General features: G+C 36.5%; 11 protein-coding genes across 11 annotated transcripts; 8 read left to right on the forward strand and 3 right to left on the reverse strand.

The window, feature by feature from the left end:
• Positions 1–1,112: 1,112 nt before the first annotated feature.
• On the forward strand, positions 1,113–2,556 carry FDP41_006244 (uncharacterized protein; the record flags this gene model as incomplete). The annotated part of the gene is made up of 4 exons (XM_044709858.1): positions 1,113–1,272; positions 1,443–1,974; positions 2,090–2,182; positions 2,304–2,556. 4 exons carry the CDS (start codon positions 1,113–1,115, stop codon positions 2,554–2,556), a joined length of 1,038 nt encoding a protein of 345 aa, XP_044559483.1.
• Positions 2,557–2,772: 216 nt separating this feature from the next.
• Positions 2,773–3,822, forward strand: FDP41_006245 (uncharacterized protein; the record flags this gene model as incomplete). The annotated part of the gene is made up of 1 exon (XM_044709859.1): positions 2,773–3,822. The coding sequence occupies one exon, from the start codon at positions 2,773–2,775 to the stop codon at positions 3,820–3,822; it is 1,050 nt and encodes a 349-aa protein (XP_044559484.1).
• A 290-nt stretch (positions 3,823–4,112) lies between these two features.
• FDP41_006246 (uncharacterized protein) lies at positions 4,113–4,703 on the forward strand (the record flags this gene model as incomplete). The annotated part of the gene is made up of 1 exon (XM_044709860.1): positions 4,113–4,703. One exon carries the CDS (start codon positions 4,113–4,115, stop codon positions 4,701–4,703), a length of 591 nt encoding a protein of 196 aa, XP_044559485.1.
• A 226-nt stretch (positions 4,704–4,929) lies between these two features.
• Positions 4,930–5,496, reverse strand: FDP41_006247 (uncharacterized protein; the record flags this gene model as incomplete). Its single annotated transcript, XM_044709861.1, has 1 exon — positions 4,930–5,496. One exon carries the CDS (start codon positions 5,494–5,496, stop codon positions 4,930–4,932), a length of 567 nt encoding a protein of 188 aa, XP_044559486.1.
• A 294-nt stretch (positions 5,497–5,790) lies between these two features.
• On the forward strand, positions 5,791–7,005 carry FDP41_006248 (uncharacterized protein; the record flags this gene model as incomplete). Its single annotated transcript, XM_044709862.1, has 1 exon — positions 5,791–7,005. The coding sequence occupies one exon, from the start codon at positions 5,791–5,793 to the stop codon at positions 7,003–7,005; it is 1,215 nt and encodes a 404-aa protein (XP_044559487.1).
• Positions 7,006–7,119: 114 nt separating this feature from the next.
• Positions 7,120–9,614, forward strand: FDP41_006249 (uncharacterized protein; the record flags this gene model as incomplete). Its single annotated transcript, XM_044709863.1, has 2 exons — positions 7,120–7,321; positions 7,393–9,614. 2 exons carry the CDS (start codon positions 7,120–7,122, stop codon positions 9,612–9,614), a joined length of 2,424 nt encoding a protein of 807 aa, XP_044559488.1.
• Positions 9,615–9,777: 163 nt separating this feature from the next.
• Positions 9,778–10,877, forward strand: FDP41_006250 (uncharacterized protein; the record flags this gene model as incomplete). Its single annotated transcript, XM_044709865.1, has 2 exons — positions 9,778–10,224; positions 10,278–10,877. The coding sequence occupies 2 exons, from the start codon at positions 9,778–9,780 to the stop codon at positions 10,875–10,877; spliced, it is 1,047 nt and encodes a 348-aa protein (XP_044559489.1).
• Positions 10,878–10,938: 61 nt separating this feature from the next.
• On the reverse strand, positions 10,939–12,050 carry FDP41_006251 (uncharacterized protein; the record flags this gene model as incomplete). The annotated part of the gene is made up of 3 exons (XM_044709866.1): positions 10,939–11,423; positions 11,483–11,596; positions 11,741–12,050. The coding sequence occupies 3 exons, from the start codon at positions 12,048–12,050 to the stop codon at positions 10,939–10,941; spliced, it is 909 nt and encodes a 302-aa protein (XP_044559490.1).
• Positions 12,051–12,348: 298 nt separating this feature from the next.
• FDP41_006252 (uncharacterized protein) lies at positions 12,349–14,539 on the forward strand (the record flags this gene model as incomplete). Its single annotated transcript, XM_044709867.1, has 4 exons — positions 12,349–12,590; positions 12,718–13,083; positions 13,153–14,052; positions 14,122–14,539. 4 exons carry the CDS (start codon positions 12,349–12,351, stop codon positions 14,537–14,539), a joined length of 1,926 nt encoding a protein of 641 aa, XP_044559491.1.
• A 56-nt stretch (positions 14,540–14,595) lies between these two features.
• Positions 14,596–15,147, forward strand: FDP41_006253 (uncharacterized protein; the record flags this gene model as incomplete). Its single annotated transcript, XM_044709868.1, has 1 exon — positions 14,596–15,147. One exon carries the CDS (start codon positions 14,596–14,598, stop codon positions 15,145–15,147), a length of 552 nt encoding a protein of 183 aa, XP_044559492.1.
• Positions 15,148–15,151: 4 nt separating this feature from the next.
• On the reverse strand, positions 15,152–19,675 carry FDP41_006254 (uncharacterized protein; the record flags this gene model as incomplete). The annotated part of the gene is made up of 3 exons (XM_044709869.1): positions 15,152–17,602; positions 17,675–19,527; positions 19,585–19,675. The coding sequence occupies 3 exons, from the start codon at positions 19,673–19,675 to the stop codon at positions 15,152–15,154; spliced, it is 4,395 nt and encodes a 1,464-aa protein (XP_044559493.1).
• Between the last annotated feature and the right edge of the window lie 421 nt (positions 19,676–20,096).

Below are 20,096 nucleotides of genomic sequence, written 5' to 3' on the forward strand. Positions count from 1 at the left end.
ATGTAAAATCTGGATATTGCTTTTCGATCTCTAATCCTCTTTGCATAAAGATCTTTATAAATGTTCCACTTGGGACAATGCGTTGTATTAAACCAGAGACTTGAGTGGGTGGAACTCAGTGAAAACCACTTGACCTCTGTTGTGTGGACGTCCACACAAACTCCTTCAATGGTGACTTTTGCATACACCACTTGACCATTCTCGTTGACAAATTTCAAAGAAGTTATCTTGGAACGCATAGGATGAGGGGTCCCATCCTGAGAGACACATGCTGCTCTAATTTCATTACCCAATAAAAGTGAAGCGTTTGCTGGAAGGACACCATGAAGAAATACCAGAAAGGAAGCAATGAACAATAACAAGAGTTTTAACATTTTGTTCCAGGACATTGTTCATCAGTATTAAGAAACGATTTCAAAGACTTCACCTGAGGCGCGTCGAAGGCTTTGCCATTTGGCATGACCATACAACTTTTCTTTCTTGTTATGAACAAACGACTTATCTTGTAAATGAAACATGTGTCAGAGGTACAAAAACGTTTTGGTCCAACTTCTACTCTCAATAAAAAAGAAACTTCCAGAAGGAAATACCGAGCATGAACCTTTTCCATTCCTGACAACCGACAGCTTATGTTTCGAAATCAAACGCAAAGATCCATCAAGAGAATTCCAAAACAATGATTGAACCAATATTATTCGTTTCTGTCATCACATTCTGGTGACAAGACTGCATGGTCTTTAAAAAAGTGAATAGAAACAACACTTGACACTGGAGATCTCATCCAGTCCGTCTGGGAATTCTTTCGATTGGAGAGTCAAAAGTCATATTCCAGAGGTAATTTGTAGTGATTTGAAAACCTCCTTTACTCTCTGTTAATAATAACTACAAAGATCATTTGGAAGGGATCTTGAGTGATGATTTCAAATTTCAATTAACCACACATAATCTCTTGAATAAAAACCCAGACTTTCATCACACACGCTATTTTGTCCAAAAAAAGTGACGGTAGAGGCTCATCCATCGCTCACTTTTAAGCCACAACAAAAAAATTGTTTCATCTCTTCTCTTGCGATCGTCATCACTCGACAACAACAACAACAATACTTGAAATCATGTCCACCTACACTGTAACCACCAAGATTTTCCCAACACTCAATCAATCCATTCTCGAATCTTTCAAGGACGACTTGGATGCACAACATGATCTTACCATTGTGTATGATGCTATTCAAATTGCTTGCAAGAACATTGCAGCTTGCATTCGTAAAGCACGTAAGTATTGCCTGCCTTGTCTTTGCATTATTCATATAAAAACATTTACAACACGGAATGTTGAAATTCTTTCAACCATTTTTGTTCCATTCCTTTGTATTTGATCCACAATACACATAATTGATTGAACTCACAATTTTAAATCATCATAATATTTCAAACAACAACAGCCATTGAAGACTTGACAGGTGTCTCTGGAACCACCAACTCAATGGGAGAAGAAGTCAAAAAACTCGATCTCATTGCCAACGATTATTTCATCAATTCACTCTCCAAGTGCAAGAGAGTTTGTGCAATGGTTTCCGAAGAGAATGGAGATGTGATTTTGCCAAGTTGTGATCCAAGCGAAATTCAAGGTCCATATGTTGTTTGTTTTGATCCTTTGGATGGTAGTAGTAATATTGATGTTGCTGTTCCTGTTGGTTCCATTTGGTGTATTTACAAACGCCTCCAACCAGAGAAGAAGGGTTGTTATGGATCGTTGGAGGATTGCTTACAGAGCGGATCAAATATTATTGCTGCTGGTTATGCCATGTATGGCTCTTGCACAATGATTGTGAATGCCACGAAGCGAGGCGTCAATGGATATACTTTGGATCCTGTCTCTGGAGACTTTGTGCTCACACACCCTGAAATGAAAGTACCAAAGAAAGGCTCTATTTATTCTGTGAATGAAGGTAATCATAGGACATGGAATGAAAGGTAAGTCTCTATATCGTTCTCGTTAAACATTTATTATTGAATGGCTGGTAAAATTATATTGGTGAATTATGGATGAATTATTCTGGATTATCGGATGTACAATGATACTACATAGTACTAAGGAATATGCTTTGTTGAAGAAAGGAAGTGATGAGAAGAAGCCTTATTCACTCCGATATGTTGGTTCTATGGTTGCTGATGTTCATAGGTGAGTAGATGAAAAGTTACTTTCAACTGATGCTCATCATGATGCAATGATATTACATGATCTCTTTGTTTCAACACTTGATTTTTGCTTCTTTTATTTTACGCATTGTAATTTTTTCTAGGACTATCATTAAGGGCGGTATTTTCATGTATCCAGCTGACAAGGCTTCTCCAAGCGGTAAATTGCGTTTGCTCTATGAATGCAACCCAATGTCATATATTATTGAAAAGGCTGGTGGAAAGAGCATTGCTGGATTAAAGGGAAGTATGTTGGACATTGTACCAACAAAGATCCATCAACGTGAACCAATTTATTTAGGAAGTACAGCAGATGTGGAAGAAGTTGAACAAATCATGAAAAGACATGGCCTTTAATTCGTCTTTTGATGTCTTTTTCTTTTGTTATTCCTAAAATGTGACATGTAGTAAATTTATATTATTTATATTTATATTTACAAATGACAGATCTTTGACCTTCTCTCTGAACATGTTACTCTTTTGCTTGCCATTCCTTTTTGCTAACATTGCCTTTTACAAATAGAGCTTAAAACATGAGAATCCAAAAATAATGTTACAAAAAAAATTCAAACAATGATTACAAACGCAACCACCCTTGAGCAAGGATTCGTTCGCTCTCTACAATCCAACGACCTTGAGTCTCTTAAGCGTTTGCTGTTAGACAGCTCTCAACTGGAAATGTTGAAAACTTCGGTTATTTCATTAGGTTCTTCGGACTCTCTTCCTCTTCTTCATCTAGGTGTCCTACATGGGTCTGTTCAATTTGTGGACACCATGTTGCGTTTCGGTTTTGATCCGAATACAAAAACACCCAAAGGAAAGAAAGAAACATGTATATCCATGCTTGTAAGAATTGCAGAAAGCGGAGAAAAGCAATTGGCTGCTTCTCCCTTGGAAATGATTCAACTTCTTCTTGAGAATGGAGCTAGCCCAACCATTCCCGATGTTCTTTTATGGAAGCCCATTCATGCAACTCAAAACAAGAAAATAATCAAGTTACTATTGAGATATGGAGAGTCAATAGACAGTTTGGGAGGAGCAACAGGATGTACTCCTCTAATACTGGCTTGTAGAAAAGGGAATAAGGAACTGGTTTCGTGGCTTTTAAAACACCACGCAAACCCTAATATTTGTGATAAGCAAGGCTTCTTCCCAATTCACCACGCTCTTGGAGACGAACATGTTGTGAGACTATTATTGGAGCAAGGAAAACAATGTATCAATAAGCGAGCAAACAATCCCGAAGGCTATACACCCTTACATTTTTGTTGCGAGAGAGAAACGAAAGGAATTCAAGGAAAAAGTAATTTGCTCATTCTGTTCGGAGCGAATCCAGATTTGAGAACTCTGACCTCCAACAAAACAGCAGAAGAAATTACGGAAAATCATAAATACCTTTTCAAGTTGTACAGAAGTAGGCAGAGCTTAACAGAAAATCATCTGCATGCTGCCAATACTTCTGAATGTGCAGACGACGGATCAGTGTCAGACGAAGAAGAATTTCAAATCATACGAGAGCAATTTAACAAGTACATGATCAATTACAATTATATGGACAATTTAACTCGAGGAGAAAAGAGACTCTCCATTACTCACCTCATACTCGAGAATTACATGGACTAAGTTCATTCAATAGCACTTCTCAATAAAGATGTAAAATAACAAAATGCCAACATTCTCGGTGGTTCAATACTTCATGATGAGCACATGAGCGTTGATTCTTTAGGGTCGTGACTTTGATCAAAGTTAATCGATCGAGAGGATCCTTTCTTGTTTTCTTCGTTCGGCAGTGCGCACAAATGATTGGCTTTCCAGATAAATTCCGTTTCGCATCGCGACCAACAATTAAGCTTTTACAATCAAAAAAAAATACAAACACCTTTCATACAGCAGTTTTATACTACGATCACACAATGTCTTTCCTTGATCAAGTCATTCCATTGCCATACGCCAAGGATGCTCTTGCTCCTCACGTCTCTCAAGAAACCGTCGAGTTCCACTATGAAAAGCACCACAAGGGTTATGCTGTCAAGTTGAACGAACTTGCTCAAACCGAAACTGAATTACAAGGAAAGACCATTGAACAAATTTTGATGAATTACAAGGGAAAGGCTTTCAATTTGTCTGCTCAAGTCTACAATCATAACTTTTATTGGCAATCCATCGGACCAAACGCTGGTGGTGTTCCAACTGGTAAGATTGGTGAAGCCATCAACTCCAGCTTTGGAAGTTTCGATAAATTCAAGGCTGAATTCAACTCTCAAGGTGTGAATCATTTCGGTAGTGGTTGGGTGTGGCTTGTCAGAGAGAAGGACTCTAACAATTTGAAGGTTGTGTCCACTCATGATGGTGGATGCCCATTGACCGATGGTTTGGTTCCTGTCTTGACTTGTGATGTTTGGGAACATGCATTCTACATTGATTATAGAAACAACAAGGCAAATTATATGGAACACTTCTGGAATGTTGTTAATTGGAAGTTTGCTGAATCAAGACTTTTATAACTAGTTAAAAGTGATCGAAATTCCAAATTGTAATGGATTCATTAAATTGTAAGATTTACAACAAGCTAACTAGACAATTTGGTATTTTATCAACAAGTTGTTGATTATGAAAATTTATGAAAATGCATGATGATGATTTTGATGTTCATCTATTTGCTGATCAACAATAATTTGAGTGTTGTTGATCGAGACGGTATGATTATATTGGCCGCAATCAGTGGTGTGACTACTGTTGTTGTTTTGTTGCAAGAGAGGGTGACAGAGACGATGAAGTTTTCACTCGTCCATCATCACTCACAGCCATATAGGATTCATTTCCATTCAATTCTTCCTCTTCATCATCATCGGAATCCATCAATTTTTCTCCATCTTGATTGTTCTTTTTGTTTGCGGCTACATTTCGTTTATAAGTTCCATACACAAGTGGTATCTCCAAGAATACCACCACAATCAACACAATCACACAAACAATTGAAAAAAGTCCTTGATAGACCAATGAAAAAACAAAAGAGAAATGAAATCCTAATCGTCCAAAGTTGGTCACCAATAAATAGATCACAATTCCTGCATTGGCCAGTGCCAATCCGAGTGACAAAAACAATGACAATACCCATATGATAAAAGTTGTAATTTTCAATTTTGGATGTCGAACATCTGAAATGAATAACAAACTCGAGGTGCCAATCAAACCGGAAAGAATCGTGCAGGCCGAGAAAGAATAATCTAAAATGACAGATGTCCAATGAAAGGCTTGAAATTGAGGAAATAAATCTCTTGCGTCTATGGTAAACATGACGTCCTCAATTAGCTGTATACATCCAACACAAACAAACAAAATTGCAACTAGTAGTTGAAACAGTCGGAGGTGGTAGTCCGTTATGATCATCGCTGTTGTATTATTATTTTTTGAATTTATTCGGATGATAGGCTGACAGGCGTGTGATACTTTTTGTATTGAACCCCACAATAAACACACAATATGGAGTAGAGGCGTGCACACTTCGAGAACTATTATCATTTCATGGTCTGAAGAGCATAATCAAAGCCGTTGAGTTCAATAAAGGCGTTATAGTAAGGGTTAAAAAAAATGGCTTCTTCTCCCTTTAAAACTTTCGACAGCCCTTCTCGCTCCAAAACCTTATCCGAATTAACCTTTAAATTTGATAAAAACCAAATCATTAATCCCAATCCAGATGTGGCCCACAAATCAGAATCCGAACTTGTGTTGGAAAAGGTACCAGAATTGATCCAAAACTTGTTATACGGAAAAACAAAGGACAAAATTCATGCCTCCTGTAATTTGCGAAAGATGAGCGATGAGAAGGTGCTAAGGAAGCCTCTTGCAATGACCAACAATTTTGTTGAGTCTATTTGTGCTGTAGTGATGACTGAACAAGAGAGTGATGGGCAAAAACGTTGCCAGCAACACGCGCTCGCAATACTAGGAAATTTGCTTCTTGAAGATCCCCTACTGGATACCTTCATTGCCAATGAGGAGAATTGTCTTCCCGGGCTTTCAAAGATGTTATGTTCTGATGATAAGGAAACGCTTGAGCTGGCTTCAAGAGTCCTTGATTATATCTCGGTAACATTTCAAAACCAGTCCTTAGTGTGCACCACTGATGGGCTACTGTACAGTATTGTTCAATGCTTAAAAACGTCCCAAAAAAACTTGAAGGTGAAGCAGCACGTGATTCAAGCGTTGGTATATCTTTCAGCCAATCCCAAAAACAGATTTGTACTTGCAAGAGAATCAGGATTGTTGGAAGAAATTAATGGAATATTAGAAACACATCACAGAATGGACGAGCAACACAATCTTCCCAGAATGGCCATGCAGGTTATTTACAATTTATGTCTGTTGAAAGAAAATATTCCTCTAATTGCAAAACATGGAATTAGAAATACAATCAAGAAAAAGAATCATGTCGTGAAAGATTCGATTCAGTCAACAAAGAACGGCGAGAGACAATATCCAGGATATCAAAATGATATTTTGATTTGGAAATTAAGCAGTGTGGTTTTAGATGTGATCGGCCTCTACGATAAAAGATTTGATAGCCAGTCTGTTCTTAATAACACTGGCTTCAATTCAAGCGTCATTGAAATTGGTGCATTCAAGTCAAGAAGTATTGTGATGCTTGACGAGGATGAAGAAATTAGAAGTTTGAAAAACCAATCAACCGCAGCAAGCAACAATGAAACCCAAAGCGACGCATTTGACAGAAGAAGAAGGGCCGCAGCAAGAAGAAACAAAACCACAGAAAATGTTCTTGATGAAGGTGACCAATTCAGTCCATGAGGCATGAATTTCAAGATCAGCACAAACAGATTTGTTCGATTTGTTGAAATTGTTAAAAATGTTGTTTTAAATAAAGGCAAGGAATAAATCCACATTTTTTTATGGCGCCAAAAAATGTCTTCACATTCATCCTCGGCATTCGAATCGCCAAATGGAAGCAGCATCCGAAGCATCAAATCATCATCATCTTCCAATTCAATATCAACCATCCGAAACAGATCCAAAAAGAAAGGCCCTAACAAAAAGCATTGTCAAGATGAAATTTTAGAAAAGGATTGCATCAAAATCGGGAAGAATCTGTTTTTTGATGACGAAGGTAAGCAATTTATCATATCATCGGTAATACCAATACTATTGATGCACTCTCAACGTGTTATGATTTTCAAGATAATGTCACTTGTCACAATATTCAATTATTTATTGACTCACAATCCGTATGTGATGAAATGTTAAAAAAGAATCCACCACAATATCACTCCGATTCCTCACTCTCACCTAAACCACTAGTTTCTAATTTAATTATCAAAAATCGAATTGAACAATTCACTAAACAACAAAATACAGATCCCGAATTAATGTTGCGAGACATGATTGAAAAGGAAGGTATTTTCACAAAAAAAGAAATTGAACAAGAAAAACAGAAAGAAATGCATCATTCAAACAATAATAATGAAATATTAACAAAACAAAATGAACAATTCAAAAAATATGAAATTAGAGATCGTAAAAATAGAATTTTTGATATCAGAAATGTTATTCGATACATCACAAACGAAGAAGCTCTCTACGCTCTCAAATTATGTAATAATAGTGAAGAAGAAACCATCCTTAAATTAAGCTCTGATTTCTCATTTCTTCAACAAATTAGAAAAGAAATTGCATTAGATTATAATCCTAATCCAGATTTGACAGTTGAACATTTGGTTCCAATTGCTGATAAATGGAATTATGAATCAACTGATCCTCATGAGGATGAGATGGATATTATCAATAATGATGAAGAAGTTTTGGAAAGTGTTGCTGAAAACCATTCAAAGGATACTGCTAACTCTACTCGTAATTCAAAAAAGAAATCAAAAAAGAAAGACAAGTATGAAAGTGAAGATCATTCTTCATCATCAGCCTCATCGAGGAGGTGTGCATCCTCTGCCACTACTACTAGTTTTTCTGATGAGGAAGAAGAAGAATTTAAGGATGATGAAAATGATGATGATTTTGTAATGTCGAATTCTTCATCGAGACGCAAGAAAAAGTCCTCCTTGTCCTGTTCCAAAACAACTCAAAGTTCCTTTTTAAAATCTCAAAACAAAAGATCTAAAAAGTCGAGTACAGAGCCACAAACAGTGGCCACGAAGAAGAAAAGCAACACTTCAACAAGACAGAAAAAACGCCCAATAGACAGACATAGAAACAGCCATTCAGAGGATCATCATGAAGAGGTCAATGAATCTCATCGAATGCAATGCAACGACTCGAGTGAAGAAGAAGAAGATCATCATGACGAAGCCTTTGAAATTTCATCCGAAGAGTTCATCAATGAAGACGACGAAGATGACGACGAATTCAACCATGAGGAAGAGATGGACCATCCTCATCACTCCCATGAGGATGATTATGAAGAAGAAGCACTCTCTGAAGAGCAACAACCATCATCAAGAAAAACTAAAAGAAAAGCCTCCTCAACCACCACTCGCAGTAATAGTAGCAGTCGACGAAGAACAAGCACCAAAAGAAAATCCAAGTCTACCACTGGCTCTTCCTCATCAACGACTACCACAACAAGGCTTCTTCTCGATGATGCACTTACAGCTGTACAAACAAAGGAAGGTTGGTCCAAAGCAAGAATTGAAGCCTATGCAAAAATCAAAACAAATCCCAATGTTTACTATTACCGATTTAATGAACCTGGTGAATCTCAAAGGAATGGCAAATGGAGTGAGCAAGAGAAGGCCAAGTTTATTAAAAAGTTGAAGGAATATCTTGCCGAGACGGACAACTTTCAATGGGGTATATTCTCCAAACGTATTCCAGGGCGAGTGGGATATCAATGTAGCAACTTTTATCGAACTCTATTGAAATCAGGTGAGATTAAGGAAGACTGGGTTGAGAATTTTAAAAGAAGTTGTGCGAACAATAACTCCAACAGCAAGAAACGTAAAAAGTCATCTTCATCTTCAAGATCTTCAAAAAAGAAGAAGATGCAAGAAGAGGAAGAAGAAGAAGAGGAACATCACTTGCAAGATGATTCTACAACGGTCAATGATAGCGAATCGATTTCATCACATACCGAGAGCACCAACACCAACACTACTCTCGAGAGCAATCATGATGACGAACAAGATGAAGAAGAGAGCGAAGATGAGGAAGCAGCCTTTATCAATTATTTCAAAGGATTCATCGATCCCATTACATCAGAGGAGATTGAAGAACCTGCCATTTCACCCTATGGCCATGTATTGGGATACAAGACATGGCTCAAAGTTTTGAACACAGAACCCAGAAATACATGTCCATTCACGAAACAACCACTCACTAAGAGAAATTTAACCAAGCTCAATTTTGAAAACTTTGAAGAGTTTAGAGAGAAGATTCTAAATGTTACTGATTGAGGATGGATCAATCACATATTTACTCGCAAGAATGACCGCGCAGACAGCTATTGAATGGATTTTCAAATGACACCGGTGTCATGTTCGTCAACCCTATACCTACTGTCAGTTCGTTGTGATTGACCAACCTCAACATTCAACACAAATAAAAGAGAAGAAAAAAATGTCTTCAACCACCCAACAACAACCGATTAACTACCAAAATCTTCCTGTTGCCTATGGCGTGTTTACGGGGTTGTGGTTAGCAGCAGGGTTAGCCTGGATTGCGCATGTTGCATACTATTATTATGTTAAAAAGATCAGTCTTTCTCTTCATCGGATCATCATATTAGTTCCTCTTGCTAAACTTTTTCATACATCAACTTCAATTTATTTATTTTATGATTGTGCACATAATGAGAAAAATCAATGTACTGTTACTCCTACGATTTTAGCCAATATTGCAAATGTTGTTTTCAATGTTTGCTTATTCGGTGCTTTATTGTATTTAGCAAAGGGTGTTTCAATAACACGGACATCTATAGAAGCCTCGGAAAAACGTTCAATGATATGGAATTTAATTTGTTTAGCGTTATGTGAGGTTGCCAAAGTTTTTAATGTATTCTTCATTGTATGTTTGATTTAATTTTGTTAAGCAAATTGTTGTTGACGACATGGAAACAGTTTCCTCTATTTGTCATATATGTGATAATATTTGGTCACGCACTCTCATCAATTGGAATGAATATCAAATTATTGGATCACCGATATATGGAAGTAGAAGTTCCTTTGATATTACAAGTGAACATTATGAAATCTCCAACTTTCATGAAAATGAACTTATTCAAAAAGCTCCGATTCCTACTGTTTCTGTTTTTAGGATCTTATGTTGCCATCTTTGCATTGATGGTGGTGTTCATGTTTGCTGGAGAAATGCAAAACGATTTTTGGATTCAAGTTGTTGCTTCAGAGGCACTGCAATTCACCGTTTGTTGCTTGGTTTCTCTACTGATACGAATCAGAGATTTCTCAGAATATCAACAAATCGATGACCAAGTGGAACGATTGAGACAAGAGCGTCAACAGAGAGCAAGAAACGATATTCGAGATTTGCTGCGAAACATTACAACAGCTCCACCAAGCGATGAGACAGAACGCAAAACAGTCAAGTTTGCAACAAAAACAAACCCAATCACTAATGCATCATGTTTGTGTCTGATTGAAAATCCAGCGTCAAAAGAAAATATTCAAGGAAAATATGCCCTTGCTGTGGAAGCTCAATAATAATTATTAACTGCCATTAATTGTAAACTAATTTAATGTCCATTCTCTGACATAAATGTAATTATCCAAATCTATAGAGTAAATCATTTAAAAGGAATCTAAATATAATCCAATCCTCTGGTTTGTCTAGTTTGTTTGTAATTTCTGATTCATCAACAGTGATCTCATCTTTCCAAATTTCATAAGGTTTCATCTTTTCTGCATCACTCAGTTCATTGTTTTCAAATTGTCTCTTTCTTTTTTCGATTTTTGCAATGTCCACAGCAAATTGTTTAAGTAAATCTCTTTCAATATTAAAAAGTGAAATACGAGATTGTGGATAGAAATCTGAGATGCTCATGGTACTTGCTTTGCTTTCATATTCTTCCTGTAATTTGTGTCTAGATAATTGATAAATGGCTAACACTTGCATTTTCTCAAGTATACTCTCTATCTTCTCAATTCCAAAACATGACTTGGCCAAGAATAATTGTAAATCATCCATCTCATTGAGTAATTCTTCATCCTTAGCACTATTTCTTCCCAAAGAGATACGGAGTCTACGATCTATATATATTTCAATCAAAACATTAAATCCTTCCGCTTCAGATATGATTTAAACCTACCATTGGTGTCATCATTTCCCGAGTTAATATTGAACTTGGCACAGACAGCACTTCTGGCCTTGTTCATCATCTCCAAAAACTTGATGTACTTTTCATTCAATTCGTTGGCATTAGCTAATACAGAGAGTGCCAAATAGGATGGAACCATTTTACGAATTTCGTGTGTTTTATGGTTGTTCATTCCAATCATCAGACGACCGAATAATTGATAATTAGTCTCTATTAGCAAAAGACCACTCACAACAGTTGAATACTTACACATCTTGGAAATTGCATCAATCTCATTCTTTAAATTAACCTCCAATTCATTTCGCAATGTTTTAACAGCCTCTTTGGATTGTTCAATGGTTAAATAGGTGTGCTCCAATTTGGCTTTTTGTTGTTGATCCCAAGAATTATCAATTGCTTTATTTCTGATTTGTAAGGAATAACCCGATGATGAGATGGCCATGGTAGTGCTTTTAATGGCATTTTGCTTGATGAAATGGAGTGCAAGAGATGATGATGAAAGGGCTTTCTTTGCTGCTGTTTTGTTGGAGAGCACGCAATTCGCTACAATTCTTCTCATTTTTTGTGCGTGGAGAGAGAGCAGAGATGGTTTGTGGGCGATTTCATACAGGCTCATGCTCTCCATGAAAGAGTTGGACAATTAAAGAATTCTGTAGGTGTTGAAGCAAAACAACATATCAACCCCTTTTCTTCTTTGAAAGACGAGAGAAGAAGGCCTTTTTTCCTCCTCTCAAGAGGCAACTTTACAAAATCAATCAACAAAGGGAAAAATCTCCTCTTGAAAAGCAGACACGAAAGCCTTTTTCCAGAATATTCAAGCAAAAAAAGTTCTGTTCAACCACACTCAATCATCCACAATGTTCAAAGGAAAAAGTTTCATGTTTATTGGCCTCGCTGGAGGTGAGAAGGCCAAGTTGGTTGAAATGATCGAAGAAGAAGAGGGAGAAATCCATAAGAGCATCAAGAACGATACCTCCTTTTTGATTGCTACTGAAAAAGCAGTCAAAGAAGGCGGAGCTACCGTAGCATCAGCCTTTGAAAAGGGTGTTGTTGTAGTGAAGAATAGTTTCATCATCGATTGTGTGGACCAATCTAAATTGTAAGTGCCATTGATTCGGAGTGTGAGTCATAATAATGATTGCAATGATGACATTGAAATAATTATTGTTTTGTCATTAAATTTTTCATCACAATGAAATTGGTTCATTATCCTCCATGACGAAAAGGCTTTCAGCTGATAGTTATACCTTTGATAAGGACGGTAATATCGGAAAAACCTCTAATGCTGCTTCTTCTTCATCCTCCGATGATAGCAACAAGAAGAAGAGAAAGAAGAAGGATGAGGACAATGATGAGGACAATGAAGACGATGAAGAATCTGAAGAGAAAAAAGTAGAACCTGAATCTAAAAAGAAGAAAATTGTCTCTACTGGTAAAGTTCCTGTGGATGAAGAGAGTGGAATGCAAACCTCTGGTAAAGTACTTGTTGAAGGAAAGGACATTTGGAGTGCAACACTCAATCAAACCAATGCCTCGGCCAACAATAACAAGTTCTATGTGATTCAATTGATTGAAAGTGGAAGCAAATACTAGTAAGTATTATAATGACCAATTCCAACAATGATTTTGGTGACAAAAATTGTACAACTCGGTGATCACAGTGTGTTCAATCGTTGGGGACGTGTAGGTGCAAAAGGTCAATCCAAACTCACCGCCTTCGGTTCTCTTGATAAGGCTAAAGCTGATTTTAAGAAGAAATTCAAGGAAAAGACTTCCAATACTTGGGAAAATAGAGACAATTTCAAATTTGTCAAAGGAAAATATGATTTCATTGAGCTAGACTATGATGATGATGAAGATGAGGCTAAAGAGGACGATGATGAAAAGATGTCTGATGACAAAGATAAACCAATTCCAGATTCAAAGCTTCCAAAAAGAGTGCAAGAGTTGATCAAATTCATTAGTAACAAGACCTTTATTAATGATTTATTGAAAGAATATGAAATTGATACAAACAAGCTACCACTAGGAAAACTTTCAAAAAACCAAGTTCAAAAAGGTTATGAAATTCTCAAGAAGATTCAAGATGTACTTGATGGAAAGAATACGAGTGATGATTTAGAAAGCCTTTCAAGTAGATTCTTTACTTTAATTCCTCATAACTTTGGCAGAAATACTCCACCTGTTATTAACAAAACTTTGCTTAAAAAGAAGATTGAATTGGTTGAGAGTTTGGCTGAATTAGAAGTTGCATCTAAAATTATTTCCCACGAAAAGAAGACAGAAAATCCAATTGATACTATTTATAATGACTTGCATACCGAATTGACACCTGTGGACAAGAATTCTGAAGAATGGAAATGGATTGATAAATTCATCCAAAACACACATGCCCCAACTCACTCATCATACACTCTTGAATTACAGGATGCATTTGTCGTAAAGAGAGAAGGAGAGGCTGAAAAGTATATTGAAAAGAGCAAAGACATTGCTAATAAGCAATTATTGTTCCATGGTTCAAGAAGTACAAATTTTATTGGTATCTTGAGTCAAGGTTTAAGGTAAGTGTATTTTGTTTTTCAATGCATTAGTGGTGATATTCAATGACGCATCCGATGATGAAATAATAGAATTGCTCCACCTGAAGCACCAGCCACAGGATACATGTTTGGTAAAGGTGTTTACTTTGCTGATATGTGCAGCAAATCAGCCAATTATTGTCACTCGCACCTCTCTGATAATTGTGGTCTGTTATTACTCACAGAAGTTGCTCTGGGATCGACATATAACAAAACTCAATCAGAATTCGTCACCAAGCTTCCAGGTGGATTGCATTCTACATGGGGTCAAGGTGCAACTGAACCTAGTAGCTCTGAATTTTTAGAAATTGATTCTGTCTGTGGGGGACAAAAAGTCCAAGTTCCTCTCGGAAAGCCAGTCAAAACAAACAGATCAAGTAGTTTACTCTACAATGAATATATCATTTATGACACTGCTCAAGCCAATTTGAGATACTTGACCAAATGTAAATTTCACAACAAGTACTAAGGTAGCCATTATAAAAACTCGATTTCTTTTCGATTTTTTAAAGATCACAACAAAAAATGTCAAATCAAAGTGGCAATGTGTTGTATCTCGTTTTTGGTGCTCTTGCCAGCTTATTTTCCACGTTTAAAGTGATTCAAACACGCCGAAAGTTACAACAATCTCGACAAACTCCCGTTTCACTAACGGAAGCTATTGTACACACGGCATTTGACACAATTGATGTCTTCTCAAAGGAATACCAAAAGATTTCAAATGTTGTTGAACAGAGAATGCTTCAATTACAAGCACCATCATTGAATGGAAATAGAGTGTTTGCAATTCAAGACGAAAATCACTCTTCTCTAAGAAAAGCTTTACCACCACCATCATCATCAGCAAGAGCTTTACAATCATCACCCAATGTTTCAATTGTTAAATCATCATCATCATTGAATGATAATAATAATTATGGACAGTTATTGCAACAAAAAAGTCAGCCTTCTCCAACGAATACGAAACAATCGTTTCCGAACTATGAATTTTCTCCTTCTACACATTTTGTATCAACACTTTCAACACATGATCCCATGTTAGCCTCTATACCTGATCATCACCAAATTAGAAAATAATTTATTATTGACCATTTCGTTTCCTTCTTCGTTCAATAGTGTGCAATAATTCCTCAAGTATGTGAAGAGCTTGCGGAGAAGCCACCAACACATGCCTTCTTCCATTATAATGGTGGTGAGGATGATTTTGAACAAGACTATTCTTTGACAAGTGGTGTTTTAAAGTGTCTGTGGATGAAACAAATCTTGACAAGATATCACGAATGGTATTTGCAATGGATTCGATATTCTTGTTTTGAAAAGTTGTGTCATTCGAATCCACATTTCCATCACCAGTATCATCACCAGTATCACCACCAATACCACATTGATCATCACCACCAACTCCAACACTACTACTCTTCATAATCACATCAATCATATCATCCAATTTAAATGATTCAATACATTCCAAGAGATGTTGACAAATATGTGGATGATACTCCTTGAAAAGTGCCAATAATAATGTAATCATTGTTTTTGGACCCAAATACATCATTCCCATGGCTGCACTCGATCGAATGAGAACATTGGAATCTTTTAACAATCCTTCCATTAATAATAATTCACCATAAGGACCACTCTGTGCCAATACTTGAGAGGCCATTTGACGAACCACAAATTCTCGATCTCTCAAAAATCCATACAAAAATGGAAGTAATGTTCTTGGTCCTAAATAAGTGAGTTTGTTGTGAGATTTCTTTGAAAGTTCTCCCAATGCCTTAATGGCTGCTCTTCTCACAAGAGGTGGTGTTTTGATGGTACAACTACAAGTCATGAACAAACTTTCAACAATTCGATCAATATATGGTGATTCGAGATGAATCAAACTCAAACCATAAGCACATGAAATTCTCACTTGAATATTCATGGATTGTACATCTTGTCTTAATAGATAGATTAATTGAGAAATTCCATCATATTCTAATAGACTTAGACATTTAGCAACTTGATTTCTTGAAATTGAACCATCTTTCAATACTCCAATCAAATAATGAAAGATTAACTTGTAAAATTCCTTATCAAAATTAGACATTTGAAGAATGTGTAAATAATGACAAGACATGGCATGACATGCAGCCATTCTTACATTCCAATGAGTGTCTTTTAAGAGTGGTAATATTGAAGAGAGGAGACTTCTCTTTTCATGTTTGGAAAGAATATGATGATTGTTGTTGGCAAAAGTGGTATTGATGGTGTTGGCAGTAGTATTGTTGTTGAGAGTATTGTTATTGTTGTTGAGAGTGGTGTTGGCAGAAGTGGTATGAGAGTCATATGAGGTAGTAGTAGGAGTGGTTGTATTGTTCCAAGTGGTCGACGACGTATTGAGAGGACATGAATAACGACACCTTTCAGAATTCTTGCAATCTATCATATGAATCGTCATTTCTGTTCCAATCTTTGCCAATGCTTGTAATGCACTTGCTCTCACTCGATGAGATGAATCTAAGAGTGCTTCCTTTTTCAAAACATCAAGTACTTGTTGAAAATGTGACATTTGAACTGAAAGGATGGATTCAATGGACTTGACACTTGCATATCGAACAGATTCTTCAGGATATTTTACATTATGAATCAAACAATGAACACATTCAGGTGAAATGGTGGTAATTTCAGTCTTTTCAATGATACAATTGAGGAGTAGTTGAGGAGAATGATCATTCTCATGGCTATTATTACTCCTATTATTCATAGGACCACCATCAACACCACCACTGTGAGATGGATTCATTATTGGATGGTGATCACCATGTGGACCATTCCTTCTTTTCTTTCGTTCTTTCAAATAATAGGATTTCAAAATAGAGAAGGAATTATTCAATTGTTCTGAATTCATAAATGTTGTACTCGTCGACGTATTTTGACCATTTCCTAATAATATACTTGAAATATTTAGAATGATTGAAGTGCTGTGATTGGTATTCGTTCGACTCGTATTCGGTCGACTCGATTGATGATTATTGTAAATGATTGATTTCATGGAACACGCCATGGCATAGAGAAGAGTAATTTCAGGCCTACATGTATAGGTCAAATTGGACAAAAAAGGAGAATCACTGTTTGGTGGTGCTGTTCGTATACCATTTCTACCAACTCTGCTACTACTATTCAAAATAATATTTGGATGATCATTTAAAAATTGTCTTGTTAAAGCAATTAATTCCTTTGAATCAAATAATAAGAATGGTGGCAATTCTTTGCTTGCATCTCCAGTATAATAATAGAATATTCTTGGAGTTGGAGATGGAATGTAACAATGAATATCAGAATTTGCTAAAATAGTTAAATTAGAATTCACACAATAGGGTAATTGACCAAAGACAGTTAAAATGGCTTCTCTCACTTTAAAGACATGACATTGATTCATGATAGAGAGTAGAGTTTTTTCACCTTCATTGCCCATTGCACGAATTGCTTCACCAATGAGAACTCGATCAGCATTACCTTCCATTAACATGTTGACAAGAGTTGGAAGCTGATAATAGTAAAAGTCCACCAAATATGGTTGACAAAATGAATGTAATTAACAACAATCAACTATACTTACAGCACTATTTGCAATAATTCCTAAATGTTTGATTGCTCTCACTGCACATGTTCTCTTATCAATATCAAAGGACAAACACTCTTTGCATAGAATTGGAATTACAACATTCTCAATGATGAGTGGATGATTCACAATATGTGTAATAATGATATTATTCCATTCTGTATCATTTTCTAAATGATCCAATAAGATCTTAATTGCACCATCTCCAATTTTAAAGAAGAGTGAAATGACACTATCGTAGAGTTCAAATAATTTCTTATCTCTCAGTACATCAATCATTGAGTGAATAGTGTCATGTGTACAATAATTTGATAACAAATTGAATAGAGAGATAATTTCTCTGTTGAGATATTTCGATTGAGTTTTGAATAGTTGAATGGTCATATTTAAAGTCTCTACAATACTATAATAGAGATCATCGAGGAGTTGTGATTTCAAACCTATTGTCGATGATGATGAGCATTCACAAGTGAATATCAATTGTTTCATTCCTTTCACTGATTGAATTCTCACATTTTCAGAAGAATGAGAGAGATACTTTAAATAATGAACAAGTTTGGTTTGAATGTTTGCTTGGCTAGGTGGTTCAGGAATGCATATGGAGGAGGCACATGAAGTGTCATCCATCACTTCCATTGTTAAATTTCTGTTGTTATGTTGTTGATGTGCGAGGACATGTTGTTCTTCCTCTCGATCGAGCTCTTCTTCTGCATGATTTAATTGAGTAATCACTTGTTCAAGAGTTTCCTTTGTATTGACATCAAAAACATCATGAATGATTGTTTCAGAATTGGTGTAATGAGAAAATCTTTGAATTTCATAGGAATCATCTAATTCTTCACATGGGTCTGCATATTGTTCATCTGTGTCTTGGAAATGTTCAACACAACAACTATTATCATTCTCTTCATCTCTTTTGCATTCAATACTTTCCAACTCTTGAAAGTTGGTGGTGTCATTATTTGGTACTTGGGTGGACGAAGTTTTGTATTGATGTTGTTGTTGTGGTGTATTGTTGTTGGTGTAATTGGAGAGAGCACTATTAGATCTACTTTTTGGGTCATGTAATTCTTGTAGCATATCTAGAGAGGATGATTCATGAGAATTTCGTTGAATCAGTTGGGAAGAGGTTTCTAAAACATCATTACTCACACCACCACTACTACTACTACTTCCATTCGGTGGAATTGAGTTTGCAAGAGAATTTCTTTGACTGCTCTTGTTGGACCAAGATCCAATAAATCCTGCTCGAGGAGATGGTGGTGGTGGTGGTGTATGGAATGGTTGTTGTTGTTGAATCATTTCAGATTGATTCAGTCTGTATAACTCACCAGCGCTGTTGGTGAAACCTCCACGAGGTGGTGGTGACTGAAGAAACACTTCATGAGATGGCATCACTCTGACAGGTAGGACGCTCATCTCTCCATTTTCATCATTTTTCTCTTCTTCTTCGTAATTTACGTTGTAACCATCATCGTCATGTTGTAAATTGAATGACTGAGAAGAAGGAGGAATGACCACACTTGGTTTCGAAGAGTGGTTGGTGAGTAATAATACTTGCTTAATCATTGGTGTCGAAGAAGAGCTCCCACAGGTCGATCGTGAGATGGAACTCAACGTTGAAGACATGGATGAATGTCGTCCGGAAGTCATCGTATAAGCACTTGATACAGAGGCTCCATCGTCGACATCCTCCTCATGAAGGTTGTTGTTGTTGTTATTTGGATGAAAGGAAGCGATGGAAGATCGGCGCCCTTGCGAAAGGACTGAACGGAGAGAAGGAGAGTTGGGTCGAAGGAGTTGTTGTTCTTCTTCTTGTTGTTGTTGTTTTCGAGAGAGATGAAAACAATCTTTGATAGTGCGCATTCGGATCCTATTGAAACAACTCCAACATTAGGGAGACTTACCGAGTTGATACTTGTTGGAAATGTATTTCGCTGTTTCTTCTAGTTGTTGAAGTACAGCAGCATCATTAGATGATGTGTTCGTCGCACTCATAATGGTGGTCTTATATTCGTGTGTATGTGTTCTCTTGTTACAACCAATATAAGAAAAGGCTTTTATGAAAGGATCAAAAATTGTAGTGAGTGGGAGGGAGTGTACTCGCTCTCTCTATAATTTCTTTTTTTTTGAAATCTCAACCGTTACATGAATAACTGCTTGTTGTTGGGCGATCAGTATTTAGAGGTTCCGAGAGAGATGCAGCAGAGATATAAGTCTTTGAATATTAATAATTTGACTACTTGAATTACGAGAGAGGAGGGGTTTCATTATAAGAGTCTCATAAGAAATACGTAGTGGTGATGGTGGTGCATGTTTATATATACCTTTTATTAAACTCAAAAGATGTCAATGATTGAGTTTCAATGTACAAGCTGCTTGGGTTTTACTACTACTTGATTAATTCAACAATTCAAAC

This window comes from Naegleria fowleri (genome assembly GCF_008403515.1).
Source record: "Naegleria fowleri strain ATCC 30894 chromosome Unknown tig51, whole genome shotgun sequence".
In the NCBI taxonomy this organism is placed as follows: domain Eukaryota; phylum Heterolobosea; class Eutetramitea; order Acrasida; family Naegleriidae; genus Naegleria; species Naegleria fowleri.